Source organism: Polypterus senegalus, chromosome 12 (assembly GCF_016835505.1).
Source record: "Polypterus senegalus isolate Bchr_013 chromosome 12, ASM1683550v1, whole genome shotgun sequence".
NCBI classification, from domain to species: domain Eukaryota; kingdom Metazoa; phylum Chordata; class Cladistia; order Polypteriformes; family Polypteridae; genus Polypterus; species Polypterus senegalus.
In genome coordinates this window covers 73,275,989-73,291,801 of record NC_053165.1, presented here as the reverse complement: position 1 = coordinate 73,291,801, position 15,813 = coordinate 73,275,989, and the positions used below count along the sequence as shown (strand labels likewise).

At 42.5% G+C, this 15,813-nt stretch overlaps 2 protein-coding genes across 5 annotated transcripts in view; both read right to left on the bottom strand.

Moving 5' to 3' along the window:
* Positions 1-11,208, bottom strand: part of tpcn1 (two pore segment channel 1) — a 59,551-nt gene extending 48,343 nt beyond the window's left edge. Inside the window, exons 1-2 of one of the 2 annotated variants that reach the window (XM_039772290.1) lie at positions 10,619-11,208; positions 2,286-2,419 (exon numbers count right to left, since the gene is read on the bottom strand). In XM_039772290.1, coding sequence (XP_039628224.1) covers positions 2,286-2,419; positions 10,619-10,700 — 216 coding nt within the window. In that variant the 5' untranslated portion in view covers positions 10,701-11,208. Of the gene's footprint in view, positions 1-2,285; positions 2,420-2,868; positions 3,106-10,618 lie in introns of those variants that run through there. The other variant, XM_039772289.1, reaches the window with a different exon arrangement.
* Positions 11,209-12,907: 1,699 nt separating this feature from the next.
* The window catches only part of zgc:193801 (uncharacterized protein LOC564476 homolog), a 30,064-nt gene continuing 27,158 nt past the window's right edge, over positions 12,908-15,813 (bottom strand). For all 3 annotated transcript variants that reach the window (XM_039772286.1, XM_039772288.1, XM_039772287.1), the window contains one exon: positions 12,908-15,570. In XM_039772286.1, the coding sequence (XP_039628220.1) occupies positions 15,160-15,570 (411 nt within the window). In that variant the 3' untranslated portion in view covers positions 12,908-15,159. The remainder of the gene's footprint in view (positions 15,571-15,813) is intronic.

Genomic DNA, 15,813 nt, shown 5'->3' with positions numbered 1-15,813 from the left:
GCAAAGCAACAAGACGAGCAACACTGATGCTTCTCATACAAGTCATACTGAACTCTGAACTGTGAGACAAGCCACACATTTGTGGAGGTTTTAGATAATTAAGCCCAACTTGCAATCTCCACAGGTTGTCTGTAAAGAACAGTTTAGAAAGAACGGATGTCATTATAAGTTTAACTGAAAACACAAATTCAAGCCACTCATAATCAAGACAGTCCACGGTATTCAGGATGTTGGTTACATAGATGCAAATACTATTAATAGTAGTAGTAGTAGTAGTAGTAGTACTAGATGGAGGAGATACAAGTTAAATTGTGATTATGTATGTGTGGTTTCCTTGAATAAAAAGTGAAGAAAGGAGCAATTCATTTAACAGTAACTACAATAAAAATGCAAGTAACGACTAAGAATATTAATGTACTAATGTAAAGCAATAATATAGATAGCAAACAGCAATGAACACAATTATAACTGATAACAATAAACACAAAAATATTTGTGATAATTAAATAACACAACTTTGAACTTGGCACTCTCACTAAGCGAGCCTGAAAGTACTGATGTAGTTTGCACAAACACTAAAAAATGTGCAATTTGTGAACTGGAACAGCTGAGCAATACTGGTTTGTAAGTAACAAAATGTGTTTAACTACAGCTGTGTAAAACAATACATACCGAATATGAATTAATAAAAACTGCTTAACAAGTAAGATTTTATGTATTTCTATATCCACTTTCATTAAAAGGACAAGTGTCTGTGGGTTTGTCCGTGTTTCTGTCTGGTTGCTATATCTGTCTTTCCAAAGGAAGGTGCATCACAAACATTTTCAGTAATTAAAAGCATTGCATTTGTCACTCCAATAGATGGCACAAAACAAAAAAATATCACTGCCTTTACAATCCCATATCAAATGGCATATAATAGAGACATGTGTAATGCAAACATTAATACCGAGGTCTAGACAGGTAGCTCAAATAGTATTTTTATGTTCAGTATATGTACACATATAGACAAACACACACACAATATATAGAGTGGTCCAGATCTAATTATGCAATTTTCATTACGCTATAACTTATTACATAGAGAAATTACTCGAAAAATCCCAGACCATCGAGAAGTATGTGAACTGACGACATGAAGAATTGCCTTCGTGCCAAACTGGAATCGTCCCCACATAAATCAAAGTCATCCAGACAATCTGGATCTGCATAATTAGATCTGGACCACCCTGTATACAGACTATTTTTAAAAACTAACAAAGTTGTACTATATGAATGTAATGACCACTTCTGGACCACACATCCATTAAGTTTCAGAGACATTCCTGAACATAAAGAATGCAATATGAAGCTTGTTGCTGTTGAGAAGTTGTTAGAAATAACTGAAGGAATGCTTTATGATAAACAATAGAAGAAAATTCTGCTAGAGAAGCACCATAACAAGTATCCCATTTTTTTCCCCAAAGGTGGCTGATGCAACTTCTCTGTGGTGGATCTCAGCTCTGGAGGTGGGCCAGTCTCTTCAGGACCATAGAAAATAAAGAGATTATGTTATAAGGTAATTGGCTGTGTAGTGAATAACAACATGCAGGGGACACAAAGGGTTAAAAACCAACCAATGACAGCGGAGAACAGTAGGTCTTTTGTACACTAACGAAAGACTTTTTTTTTTGTTTTTGTTTTTTGCTACTTTTGTTTTTCTTGTGTGTTATTGTTTGGTTGGGTCAATATATAGTGTTAAGAGCACCTAACGTGGGCAGTTGCCACATTCCCACAAGGGTTAGCAGCTGAGAATGGATGCCTCCAAAAGCAAGCAGTGTGCTGAGCAGACATCGGCTTTGGTAATTTGCACATTGTTTAGCGATGCTGAAGTCTGAAGATAGCCAATTGGACTGCTAATGCCAAGCCAGTAAGATCAAATCCTTAATACAGCAGAAAAATAAAAAAATATTTAAGTTATTCAAAAGATAATTTGGTTTTCTTCCCACAATCCCAAAAATGTGCAGGTCAGGTTAACTGGCAATTGAAAACTAGCCCTATGTAAGCAGAAATGTGTGTGTGTGCAATGAGAGGGATGTGCAGTGGACTGGTTGGAACCTGTCTTGCCCCCAGTGCACTAATGAATTGAATTTCAGGTTAAATTAAAAAGCACGCACTATCTGGATACTTGAGGAGGGACACAGCCGTTATGTTTCCATGCTATGTAAAATAAAGGACTTGCATATGTCATGCAGACTTACATGTCACTATGTAAAGCCTCAGGTGTGAATGAGATAGGGGCTTACCTGCAAGTATATAGCAGCCTCCTGGTAATTCATCTCCCAGCTCTGACGAAGTATGTCATACTGTGTCTGCATGTTCTGGGCCCCTGCATTCGGCATTGGAAGAGTACTGTTAGTGATGTCATAGTTCCCACCATCTACAAACAAAGAACGGGAAGAAGGAAGCGGTCAATGCATGAGGGATAACATTACAGCACTTATATCGAAGACGACATTCGCTTTTATGCAAAAGGATCATATTTTATAAAACTGCTAGGATGAGCATTGTGGGAATAGTTAAGGCATTTCACTATTAGACATTAAAAAAGATAAAGTGGCACCCCTTAAGTGAAAATGAACCATTTGGAAAAAATGACACCATTTTTAATTAGTACCGAGTGAGCTTACTCCGACAGATCATTAGTATTAATCGATCACTCCAGAGGAGATACAAATGACAGGCTTACATTTCTTGCCTCATTAAGATTTGTGGGTTTTAGATGAGGCTGTGCACGTGACGTGGTTTATTAGGTTGTCATTAAGCACCTCTTTCACTCATCGTTAAAAAGGTCCATGGCAAACCGGGCCAGCTTTCCAAAGTACCTACCAGGTGAGAAAAAGTCTACACTGTAAGAAGAGTGCTTCAAAGGAGCCTCACACACTTCATCCATCCCAAGTGACGAGAGTTCTCCACCCATTTCTTCTTCCTGCATGACAGGAATGAACCCCCCAAAAACACAGGGCAGCCTTTAATCTCCACTGGTATCTATAATGAACCTCTTTAAATATTAAAAAAAAAAAAACACTTCTCCACGTGTAGTCAATCAAACGGAGTTTCTTGACATTCCTGTATTTCATCAAGTCAAATACCCAACATGAAATCTCCTTATAACGTCCCAAGGAACTGAACGTATAGCAATCCACACTTGAAAAATGGGGCACGCAGAAACTGAACGCAACTCTGCGAGGCGTCAGCAAAGCAAAGGAAGGCCTGGGGAATACAAGACGCTGATCTGCTCCTTTGACATCTGAGTGAGGGAGAGGCCACAAAATCCATCCAGCAGTCCTGCTGCAGCTGGTCACAACAGTTGAGCTTGTTGCTGAATCAGTAGACGTCTGCCATCAAGCACCCTCACAGTCCAGGCAGACACAAACTTTTAAATTCTGCTGCCAAATTACACATAATCACACGTATTAAGTCAAGACAGCACAATGTCAGTGTCTTCAGTGAGTCCTACAGAAACTATAAACATGTCTGCCCCATCTCAATTAGGGGACCACGCATAACAAGGAGGAAAGTTCACTTCACTCCACCAGCACACCCGGGACAAGACCCTTGACAGAGCCTTGGGGTGCCATTCAATGGGCCAAAAAAAATCCAGATTTTTTACAAAATGCTCAATCAAAGAAAAGACAATGTTACTGGTTCAAAAAATTCCAGCTCCTAAAGAGTAATCAATCCATGTCTCACAAGCTTTCACTGTAACTCAGTAAAATCAGACACCTTCCGTGACGTGCTGATCCAGTCAAAGTCTTCATGCGGCCTGAGCTCCTCAGTCACACAGCTTGAGTCATCTCTGCAGACGGCGCCAAACACATGCATGCACTCACAGGCAGCTCTCTAACAAATAAAGCAGCCTCCTACTCAGTCGTCTTATCCACATGGGCCCAAAGCTCCTCCCATAAAAACTTCTTGTTTTTTTTCTTTCTATAAAAACAACAAAATGTCAAACAAGCAAAAGAAAAAAAAAAAATCTGCCTAGTTGACTTTATAAAATAAAACAAATGTTATCACTTCCCATTTTAAAAAAACACAACACCCTATTTAATAGTGTTGTTTTTGTCGGAGCTAAAGAGGAAAGAAGACAGCAAAAAAGCACAGTACTGTGGGAAACGAGCCGCAGGATCCAAAAAGGTGGGAGAAGCAAAGTCTGATAATTTGAAAAGTACCGGCCGTCACTTTGCCAATCCAGTCAGGGCACAATGCTGAGAAGACATGAATGTGGGGACAGAGCTAACAATTTGAGCAGCACAGCTTTAAAAACAACAAGAAAAACCAAACATCGTCCCTTGGCAGCCCTTGACAAAACTCGGCACGATAATACAGCAAGTCTCGGCCCCTGTTCTTGTCAGGTGGGGGAGCAGCTTTGGGCCAAGATGGCAGATGAAAGCAAGCCTCTACTTTCCAGAGATACGTGCTGGATGCCTGCAGTGTACGCGCACACGGACCCAGTGGTCATGTCTCTTCTTAAATTCAGGTGACAAGTTGAGCGCGCACCCATGGCCCCTGGGCAGATGACAAACATGGAAAGCCAAAGAGAGGGGTAGGCTCAGCACAGTTACGCTGTGTGTGTGTTTGTATCATGCTTTCACACATAAAGGAATGTGCACTCCGCTGATTAAGCAGTTCCCCCTACAGAGGGAAGGTACAAAGGCCACTGGATTAATAGCAATTCAAGCCTGGGGGTCCAATTTAAAGAGGCAGCACGCCGTTAGCACGTTATCTGGGGCACTCGGTACCAGCAAGCCAAGAAGGAAAAAAAGGCAAATCACCTGCATCTCAGAGGCTTTAAATTCAAACAAATTTGCAATAAAAACCAATTTCACCATTAAAAAGTGTAACTAGCATACATAATACATATAAAAAGTGTTCACCCCGTTGGAACGCTGAATCACAGTGAGTTTAATTGGGCTTCCCTGACACCGATGACCAAAAATAATGATAACAACACCACAAAACATACAGTACATTTCTTTTCAGCAAATGTCATACTGTAGAGCCTGATTTGTATCTTGGGCTAACGGTATTGTCTCATATGTAACAAGAAGAATGATTAAGGACAAAACAAAACTGTTGACACGTTACATGCAAGTCATAATGCATTTATAACAAACTATCTGTGCTACTCGTGTAAAACGAGTCGAAATCTAAGTAATCAACACAGACCTCAGTGTTAACATTTGCAGTGCACCATCAATTGGAATGTATTTTGTAATGCGCTGTGGCCACCAGGGGGCGCTCCAGCTCCCCAAAACACAACATACTGTGGACAGCAGGATCACGTTCCAGCACAACACTCTTCCTGTTGTTTCCCACTAATGCACAGTATAGCAAAGCACCAACAAGTAAATGCACACAGCACTTTCTTCCTCCTCTTCTTCTCTTCTCTCTCCGTCTCTCTTTCCACCTCCACTGCTCCTTCAGCAAGCTTTGTCACCTTCTTCCCAACTCTGGCTCCTGTAGCAATGGCAGAAGACTCTTTTTATCCTGCAGCCGGGAATACTTCTGGCAGCCTGTTAGCATGGTCAATAACAGGGGTCTCCGACTCCAGTCCTGTGGAGCTACTGTGGCTGCATGTTTTCATTCTAACTCTTTTTTTAAATCAGTGACCAGTTTTTGCTGCTAATGAACTATTTGCCTTTATTTTAATTGACTTTTCTTGTGACCCTGACCACTGAATTTATTCTTTTTTTCTTAAAACGGCACCTAAACATAAACTTGATGTGAAGTGAGCCAACAGATGACCCAAATAAATTTAGGCTTCAAACTCCAACCAACTTCACTTCATTCAGTTTCTGAATTTGAAGCCACTTCTCGTTGCTAATTAAACTTGTTATTTATTTCCATGGCTATCATTCTGCCATGGCAAACATTTTCAAAACTGTTGATTTTCTTTTTTAACTCTTTTAGGGCTACTTTTTTTTTTGTTTCTTTTCTCCAAGGGCTGAATATTTTCCCAAAAACTAACTTTTTTTTTAAAAAAGAAGACAAAGCAATGGTTTAATATATCAAATCAACAAAAAATATTTACCTTTGACAAATGTTACTGTCTTGCATGTTGTATGAGCCTGCACTCTGTATGATTTCACAAACATATCACATACATGTTACACAGTAAAGTCCTGCCAAGTCTGATCTCGCTCAAAGCAGCCAATTGCATGCATTGCCACATTGCACTGCTTACAATACGTGGTGCACTGGTGCCTCCTTTTCAACTGTCTGTTGCTGCACATTCTCACATGTATTGTTGGTGCGTACTGTAGAGAGACAAGTCACCCATTTGACATCGTGCCATGCCACTGTAACCAAGTTTTCCGCCCACATGAAAACCATATTGTCACCTCTTTTCATCCTTAGCCTGTGAAGGCCTGTGTCTCCTGTTCACCCTCACTGTGCCACAAGCTCCAATTCCCTGCTCTGTAGCTCCATGAACAATTCTGGGAATGTATTAAAATTGTCATTGTACACAACATGACCCAAATGTTCATAGCCCCAAAGCAGCTCCAGCAACAGCCTGACTTGTCAAGTGACAGTTTTCTCTTTGAAAGAAATACTTTCCTGTATATGTGATTACTTTCAGGCAGAAACCAGAGTTTGCTTCTGCCAGTACAAAATCCTTTATGCCATACTTTGTGGGCTTGTCTGGCATATATTGGCGGAAAAAAGGCGGCCCTTGTATTTTATCATACATTCATCCACAGACAAATCACGGCCAGGCTGATAAAATTGTTTATATGTTGGTTCCACAACGTCAAGCATGGGCTGAACTTTATATATGGGGTTATAGCCTGACTCACCCCTTGGGATTTGCTTCTGGTAATCACAGAAGTGAATAAAACTTTGCAGCAGCTCGTACCTATCATTACGCGGCATAACCTGTCCAAAACCACCAGGGGACAAAGCATGGTTGGACCAGTGCTCCCTAAAGTTATATCACCAGTCTAGTCCCAAGTCTATTTGTAATGCCACAAAGCCCTTCATATTGTCTTTTGTTGTGGGTTTCCACTTTGAAAAACGAGAATGCGGTGCAAGCAGAGGGCACGATTCAAAAACTTGCTCTGCATACCTGTTTGTCTCGTCTGACAGTACCTGAAAAGCGGCTGGTAATCTGTCGAGTCCACCAGCAAGCCATGCTGTCTTGTGAAGCCCGGTAGCCAGTTTGACTCCCACGGACCAATCTCTGGGTATTCCTCCCACATGAACCTTGCCGTGGGTACGTCATCTGCACGAATGCGCTCAGCTGGCAGCCGATCAGCTGGAGCGGCATTGGCTGGTGTCTGATCAGCTGATGCCAGTTCCTCACTGTCTTGCTCAATCTCCTGATCACTGTGAACAAAATCAGACTCTGAAAAATCAGAGTCTGACTCACTGAAAATGTGCAAAACATCGTCTGCAGAGCATTTTCTTTTCTGCATTCGCTTCGCTCCCTCGTGAGATGTCAATGCCATCCTGCCTTTGTTTACATTTTGTAACTCACACACACACACACACACACAAGGATTAGATGCCGAGTCAATGAGTCTAACATTCCTCCAAGTAGAGAGGGAATGCCTATGACGTAACAGTGAGTTTTGTTGCCATTAATAGCTGATTGTCGCCCTCTACCCCTGGATGTCGACTTCTGTTGACATGCGCCCTCAACCCCACCTATCGACAAAAATGAGTTAAGAGCGCTGGCTGTCAAAATGTTTGATGGACATAAGCAGATCAACATTACTGAGGCCTTCACCTTTCTTTATTTTCAGTTATTGTGTGATGGACGCAGGTTGTTGTTTATGTGTTGGTTCATTTTGTGTCTTAATATTGTTTGGTTGCTAATTAAGGAAAAAAAGAAATAATTAAGGGGCCAGAGTCCCAAGTTGTGTAACAATTAAAATTAAGGCAAAGAGTTTATCTTTTGTCTTTTTGTCTCACGTGACTTTAAAGTGTCTCCGAGAAAATTACGTCTCATCTCCTTCCAAGATTTTTTTTTATAATAGAGAGACAGCGGAAAACGAATGGAAACGCGTTTCAGTAAATATGTACTTACTAAACTGGCCAATCGGAGCCCTTTGAGTCTGTGAAGGAATGTACAATGCACAGTGACACTTTTGAGAAAGGAGCGTGTCAGTCTATGCCGTAGGTGGACTATGACATAAATAAAGTATAAACTGGCCTGTCACGGGAGAGCACAAGCGTTGCCAATTTGAAAAAAGGAGCATCTATAAACAGTCACACCATGAAAATATTTGATATGATTGTTGCCTGAAATCACCATGGGAATTTTGAAACTTTCTTTCATGTATTCACATTAAACATTTTTAATAGATACATTTCCTTCTAATTAGCAAAGTGGGTAAGAATGAGCAAAGATTAAAAACAAATCCTTAAAAGTGATTACAATTTTAGTAAGCTTTAAAAACTGTACCATTTTGTAAATATTAAATAATAATGTTGATGTATATAAAGAGTTTATTAGCAAATACAACACTTATGTTAATACAACTGCAATTCCTACAGAAACATGAACTCTTAAGAGAAATAGAAATATTTATTAAAGGCGGCAGAGTGGCGTAGTGGTCATGCTGATGCCTCGCAGACCAACGTTTGTGTCCCAGGTCCTCCATGTGTGGAGCTTGCATGTTCCCCCGTGTCTGGTGCTCCAGTTTCCTTCCATTGTTCAAAGACATGCAGGTTAAGTGAATTTCCAACACTAAATTATCCCGAGTGGGAGTTCACCATATGATGGACTGGACCCCCGCCTTGCGCCTTAGGCCTGCTGGAATAGGCCAACACACTGGTCTGGAAGAAGCTGGTTACAAAATGACATGACAATCTACTATATAATAAAACACTAAAGTCTGTGTGTCCAGTCGCTCAGAGCAATCTGATTGGTCAGTGTGGCTTTGGTGTGGTTGGCCAGTTTGACTTTGGCGATGCGACAAAACAGACAGTGCGGATGTGAAACACGTAAGGAGGCGGAATGCAGAAAGTCGCCTGCAAAGACAGGAGGCAAGCAAGACACCTCAAAAACAATGATGGACGCTGAGAAGCAGGCGCTACGAGGACGTGCTCGAGACACAGTGCGCCAGTACAGGCATACGCACATCCTGAGGGAATGGGCCAAGGGCAAGAGATTTGATATTTTTTTAAATCAATCTATTAACTTTCTGAGTGTCGAGCATTCTTCCAATTTTAGTGTTATCTGTGACTTTCATAAGTTTACTAACTTCACCAGAATCAACGTCAATGGGTTTGGGTACAATATTGCCTCCATTGTCTATGTAAATCGCTATATAAATGTGAACTAATCGAAGGCGTCCACTCCTGAGACTTCTACCAGTTCACGCTGGCAAAGTGAAATCACCAACAGGTTTTGTTTCCAAACACGTGAATATTTTGGCTGAACGCTTCAAAGTGAAGTTGCTGTTGCCTCAGCTTTGTCAATGTCATGCCAACTTTGGGTTCAGGGATGCACTACACCTCTTCTACCAGAGCCATCAGTCCACTGGATGGAGACGACGCTTCTGAATGGGTGCTGACCTGTCAATCTCACACGTCGTCTAAGTCAATAGAAAGGCGGGCTCTGGATCGTTAATCTGACTGGTCATACTAGCTGCCAATCATGGCGGCTTTGATCTCTCATTGACCAATCAAAATAAGCAGTGGGTGGCGCCACTAACAGAGTGAGAGTGCAAGTGTGGCTAGTATTCAATAAATAACTGACCAAAATAAACAAACGAATAAATAAATAAAAAGTAGTTGTGGTGTCTGTGGTGGGCTGCCGCCCCGCCCGGGGTTTGTTTCCTGCCTTGCACCCTGTGTTGGGTTGCACTGGCTCCAGCAGACCCCTGTGACCCTTTAGTTAGGATATAGGGGGTTGAAAGTGGATGGAAGGATAATTGTGGTGATAGTCCAATACAAACACTTAAAAGAAAATTCATCTTAAATTACATAACAACAAATTTGAAATTATGAGTGTTAAGGTTATCATTACAAGATGACCACATGCTGGCTGTTACAGTACTTTGTAATTCATTATTTGACAAAAACAGACTGACTAGAAAAGAATGTGGATGATGCCCTCTAAGACTTTTATAACTAATAAAGATAAGGCAGTCACAAGATCATTTGAAATTATCCTGCAAGACTTTGTTGTTGTCCAGTTGTTTTAAATTAACTGTTCTAATGGTATACTACAACAATCATTTTCATTACCTCTTGTAATTACGTTAATTGTTATACTGGCATGTTGTTGCATACACAAAATAAAATCCTGTGTCTGGACGTTTTAAAATGAAAGTAAAAGTGTACCTGCGTACTATTTCAGAATGTAAAAATAAGAAAACAATGTGGCCATTATCCTTAATTTTTTTTTTCTTGTTTTCTATAAACTGTATTATTTATTTTCATTCTGTACCTCTTAAGTGTTTTTATTTGACGCGGAGCAGCTATGATCTCGTTTGTATGATATGTTGTTAATATTTGTACACACACTCTCACACACATATGTATTACATAAGTAAGTGGCTTCTCCCGGCATTCATTGGCCCACTGACGGACAAAGGTGTGGCCGACCGGAGCCCACAACACTCACTTGCAGGTCTGTGGTCCCCGCTGCTGACGTCATCGAGGGTCAATATGAGGGGTACGTCGTCATCGTCCGCGTTGGTTGCCATCTCCCCGCCGCTGCAATTCCTTAAAGGTTGTCTCCCGGTCACTTCGTCTGCTTTTTATTTGACAAAGTTACTACTCAAAAAGTAGCGACGCACGTCAAAGTCATTCATGCTCATATTGAGTATTAAAAAAAAAAGAACGTTAGCGGAAGTGCAATTTCAGGGGAAAAAAATTCTGGGCGGTTTTCCAACTGCGTGCAGAACTTTTGCGGGCTTTCATTGGCCGGCGTTCACGGGGGCTTTGCCTCGGCCTGGTCGCTCTCCAGAGCCTCAAGTTATCGTCTGGTAATAAATAAACTTCCTGCTTGACGGCGGGAGGCAAAGTCACCGTGGAGTGTCAGATATTCCGAAATGGAATGAAGCGTGCTGTCGAGACACCGCCGGCAGAGCGAAGTATTCGATGCGACACGTCTCGTCTCCTGTCTGTTTATAGGCTCGCCTTGTTGTTAAACACGCACAACAAAACAAATCCAGACGGAGGAACCTTGAAGGCGCCCTGTTAGAAGGTGCCGCCCAGCGCTCATTTTGATTGGTCGCTGAAAGCCCAAACCGTTCCGTTGTTCCACGTGATTGGCGACTCGTAGGACCAGTCAGATTAACACTCAAGAGCCCGGCTTTCTATTGAATTGGACGATTTATGAGATTGACAGGTGAACAACCATTCAGCAGCGTCGTCCACGTGCAGTAGCCTGATGTCTCAGTTGGAAGTGTAGCGCATCACTGATTTGAGAGTTAGGATGACATTGACAAAGCTGAGGTGACACCAACGCCACTTCGATATATATTTGGCCAAGACATTCACGCGTTTCTAAACGAGAAGCGTTGAGTATAACTTGTTGGTGATTTCGCTTTGCCAGCGTGAATTGGTGGGTCGAAATCTCGGGAGTGGACGACTTAGCTAGACAGTTAATATCTATATAGCGCTTTACATAGACAACGAGGGGGTTGCTGCACTCCCCACCGCCGACAAAATTAGTAAACTTTGTGCAATACGTAGATGACACTAAAACTGGAAGAATGGTAGACAATAGGAAGGCAGCACAAAAAAAAAACAGAATTGGACGAACACGAATTGAAAAATCAATTATAATATAGAAAATGGAATGTGGAAAAATGTAACGTCAGTTATAAATACAAGATGGAAGAAAACGTCTAAAAAGGATTTAGCACTTTATGATGATACAACATTCTTGTTGTTTAACCGCAGTGTGCAAAAGCCATGGAAAAGGCATATAAAATGTTAGATTATGTCTTTAAAACTGTTCAATATAAATTGAGACATATTATGGGGCCGCATCTCGAGTACTGGGTGCAGTTCTAGTCAAAGCAGAAGAGAGCCACCGGGTGAATCAAAGACTTGTATGGATAGATAGATACTTTTTTAATCCCAAGGGGAAATTCCCATACTCCAGCAGCAGCATACTGATAAAGAACAATATTAAAGAGTGATAACAATGCAGGTATAACAGACAATAACTTTGTTTAATGTTAACGTTTACCCCCCCAGGTGGAATTGAACAGTCGCATATTGTGGGGTCTCCTCAGTCTGTCAGTGCAGCAGAACGGTGAGAACTCGCGGAAGCTGCTTCTCTGTCTGGAGATGATCCTATTCAGTGGATGCAGTGGATTCTCCATGATTGACAGGAGCCTGCTCAGCGCCCGTCGCTCTGCCACTGTCTGTGCCTACAATAGAGCCTGCCTTCCTCACCAGTTTGTCCAGGCGTGAGGCGTCCCTCTTCTTTATGCTGCCTCCCCAGCACACAACTGCGTAGAAGAGGGTGCGCGCCACGTGAGGACTTGTATTGTGACAGAGAAATCCGCTTGGTGAACTAATCCTGGCATTCCACATCCTTGAGGGCTTCTGATGAAGTAGATCCAGCAGAATTCTTTCCTGTGAAGGGTGACTCCCGTACTCAAGGACACTGGTGGAAATTAAATGGAAAAGCATTTAGGATGGAAGCCAGGAAGCACTTCTTTAAGCAACGTTTTGTGTAAATCTGGAACAAACTTCTTCAGACATGGAATTGAAGTAGCATCCTTGATAACTTTTAAGAAATACCTGGAGGAGAGATACATGGGACAACTTAGCTATCAGCTAAATGAAGAAATCCCGATGGCTTGAATGATTTCCTCTCATTTGTCAGACTCCGTCTGTGAATGCGCATACATTAGCCAGTGGGTGAGAGCGACAAAAAAGTAGACACACGGAATGGCAGAGAGAACTTTATTGAGGTGTGGGGGGGGTAGGTTGATTTTTTACAGAAAAATTATTATTACGGCAAACAACAAACCTCTCCAATATACACCACAATGTCTAAAAAGGAAGAAAATTAAAAACAACAAAAAAAAATTCTGATTTGGCAGTCCCAGTGAGGCACAATGCAGGCGTATTGCTGTTGGTATAAAGGAGCCCGAGTTGCTTTTCTTGACAAGCTTCTGCTCAGTAGTTTGTTGGCTGAAAGTCCCCAATGTTGGCTTGTTATTGAGAGGATGTGCAGCATTGTTCACAATGGCGCTCAGTTTTGTCGTCATTTTTTTCCTCCACCATTACATTCAGGGAACCTTGAGTGCATCCTGTAACTGATCCTGTGCTTTTAATTAGCTCATTGAAATGATGCACACCACCCTGGCCACCAGAGAGCTGTAGATGTCGTCAAAACCTCATGAAAGGGACGCAGTCTCCTAAGGAAGAAGAGTCTGCTTTGCCCTTTCTTCTCTATGATATCAGACCTGTCTGTCATTGATGTGGACCCCCAAGTACTTGTAGCAGAGTACCTCACCTCCACATCCACTCCCTGAACAGTGACTGGACTGAGTAGCTCTTTGGTGCAGTAAAAAAATTAGTAAGCAGTGCCTTGGCTTAGCTGATGTTAATTTGCAGACAATTCTCAAAGTTCTCCACCTGGTAAGTTCAGAAGCATCTGGGAATTTCTATATTTATACAGCCGGAGGTGTATAGTGAATAGAAAATGGGACGGGACAGGCCTGCTCCTTGTGCAGCTCCAGTTCCCGAGTCTCACAAACTGTGGCCTGCCGTCAGATGGTCCATCATCCACCGGCTCACCCACCTGCATAGCTCTGAGCTGACCCCTGAACAGGGATGGCTGGATGGTATTGAAGGCATTGGAGAAATCAAACAAAGTCACAGTCCTCAAAGTGTGGCCAAGCCTTGTCCAGGCTTGTGGATGAGAAAGATAACTGCATCCTCCACTCCAGGCTTTGTCCGACAGGAAGACTGCAGCTGGGCTACCACAAGAGGACTCGTATAATCCAGGACCAGCCCCTCTTACTGGAGATGACTGGGGGGTTCCTGTAGGCACTGACACGGTGGGAAAGCATTGTGTGACTGACGTGTCTGCAAATCCCCTTCAATGAAAGTCTGCAACGTGCACTTTAATCCCCGTTCTCAATTGTTTGACTTGTTATTTTAAACTGTGGAGCAGAGGGTACAAATCAAGATTTGAAAGAAGGTGCCTGCGTCCTAAACATTATGAAGGGCCCCCGTACGTGTTGTGTTTCGGCAGATTTCTGCAACAGACACGGCGATGGCGACAGACTCTCCAATACCTGTGTGTGTGTTTTGTTTTTTTTATTAATAAAGGGAGATGCTTACAAATGTCATCACGGCAAGGGAGGTGGGCGGTGGCAGGAACTTCCTGCTTCCTTCTCCACTTTATTCTTGCGTCAAACCCCCCTGTTTTCTCCTTCACAGCAGCCAATCCACACCCCAGACGCAGAATACTTTAAAAAATAAAAAATAGAAAACGACATTATCCGCATTTCCCTTTCTGGTGGCCTTTCCATTCCCACAGGTCATTTCATCTCAGGGTCCTGGCAGGAGTACAACATGAATAAAAAGTTGTGTGTCAAATCACATCCAGTTGTGCCCCCCACCCACACATTTACTGGATAGGCTCTCCTACTTTTTAAAAATCGCCGCTATAGAAGACGGGAAAACGCCATCAATCCAATGCAAATACTCCCAAGGTTCTCGAAAACAAGAAACAAAAGGTTTGCGTGTGCACATGCAAGAAACGTTCAAAACCGAGCACGTTAAGAATCGGCACCAAACTGGACAGGACTTCGTAAAATCCCCCCCGCCCCACCTCATCAGAAGCCACGCCCAGGGTCAGGTTTCGGTTCCTTCAAGATGGCAGGTTTCACTTCAGATCCTGCTGCGTTTAGTGACGTGAAGCACAGAGTCCAATGAATAAAAAGGGTTCTCATTTGGCCTCCCCCATGGGGAACGGCGCTATAAAGAAATAAGACTTGGAACAGGATAAAAAGGCTCAAATTTACACGTAGTAATCATAAGAAAAATTCTACTTTTTTTAGAGAATGAGTGATTAAAAAAAAAAAAAGTACATCAGTCGGCTATACTGTATAAAATCAAAAATGAAAAAGGTGTTTCGGTCAAGAAGACGGCAGTCCAGACTGCGACAGTGTGTGTGCATTTCCTATTTTAGCTTCCAATCACCTTCTGTATTTTTGCTTTACATCCCACCTCGGCACGCTCTGCAGCTTTCCGTTTTTCCGTTAGAAGAGTCCTCTGTGGCTGGACATCCTCCACGTGGTAAGGGGGCTCCGATGTGCCGCTGGCCTTATGCAGATCAGCAGCTGGTTCGAGTTGCACCTCCACAATCTCCAGTGCCGCCAGTCCGCCCGTTTCTGCCTCCCGCCCCGTGCAATGAGGGGACTCCAAGAGGGAGATGACGTGGCCGCCGTGGTTTTCGTTATGATGGGGCAGAGTCAGGCGCAGAGTCTCTGTGTCTCCGTTCACGGTCAGCGGCATCGAACTACGCAGCACTTCCTTTCTCAAGCATGCGAGCTGAGTGTGCAGGAGATCGCTGTGCTGCCTCTCCATTGTCTCCAGCTGCAGGACACAGGAAGCAAAATGGAGACGTGAATATCAAGGAAGACAGTTTCATGTAAAGAGACCCTCAGGTGAAATCAAAAACAAAGCAACAAGACAACAGGAAAAAATGCTGGTGTGTACAATGACCCATTACTGGCATCCTTGTGAGTAAAAAGGGGGTGTAAAAAAAAAAAAATCAACTTTTGGTAAAGTACTTTAGTCTCACATGGAAAAAAAAATGAGAAATCCAACCTAATGGAA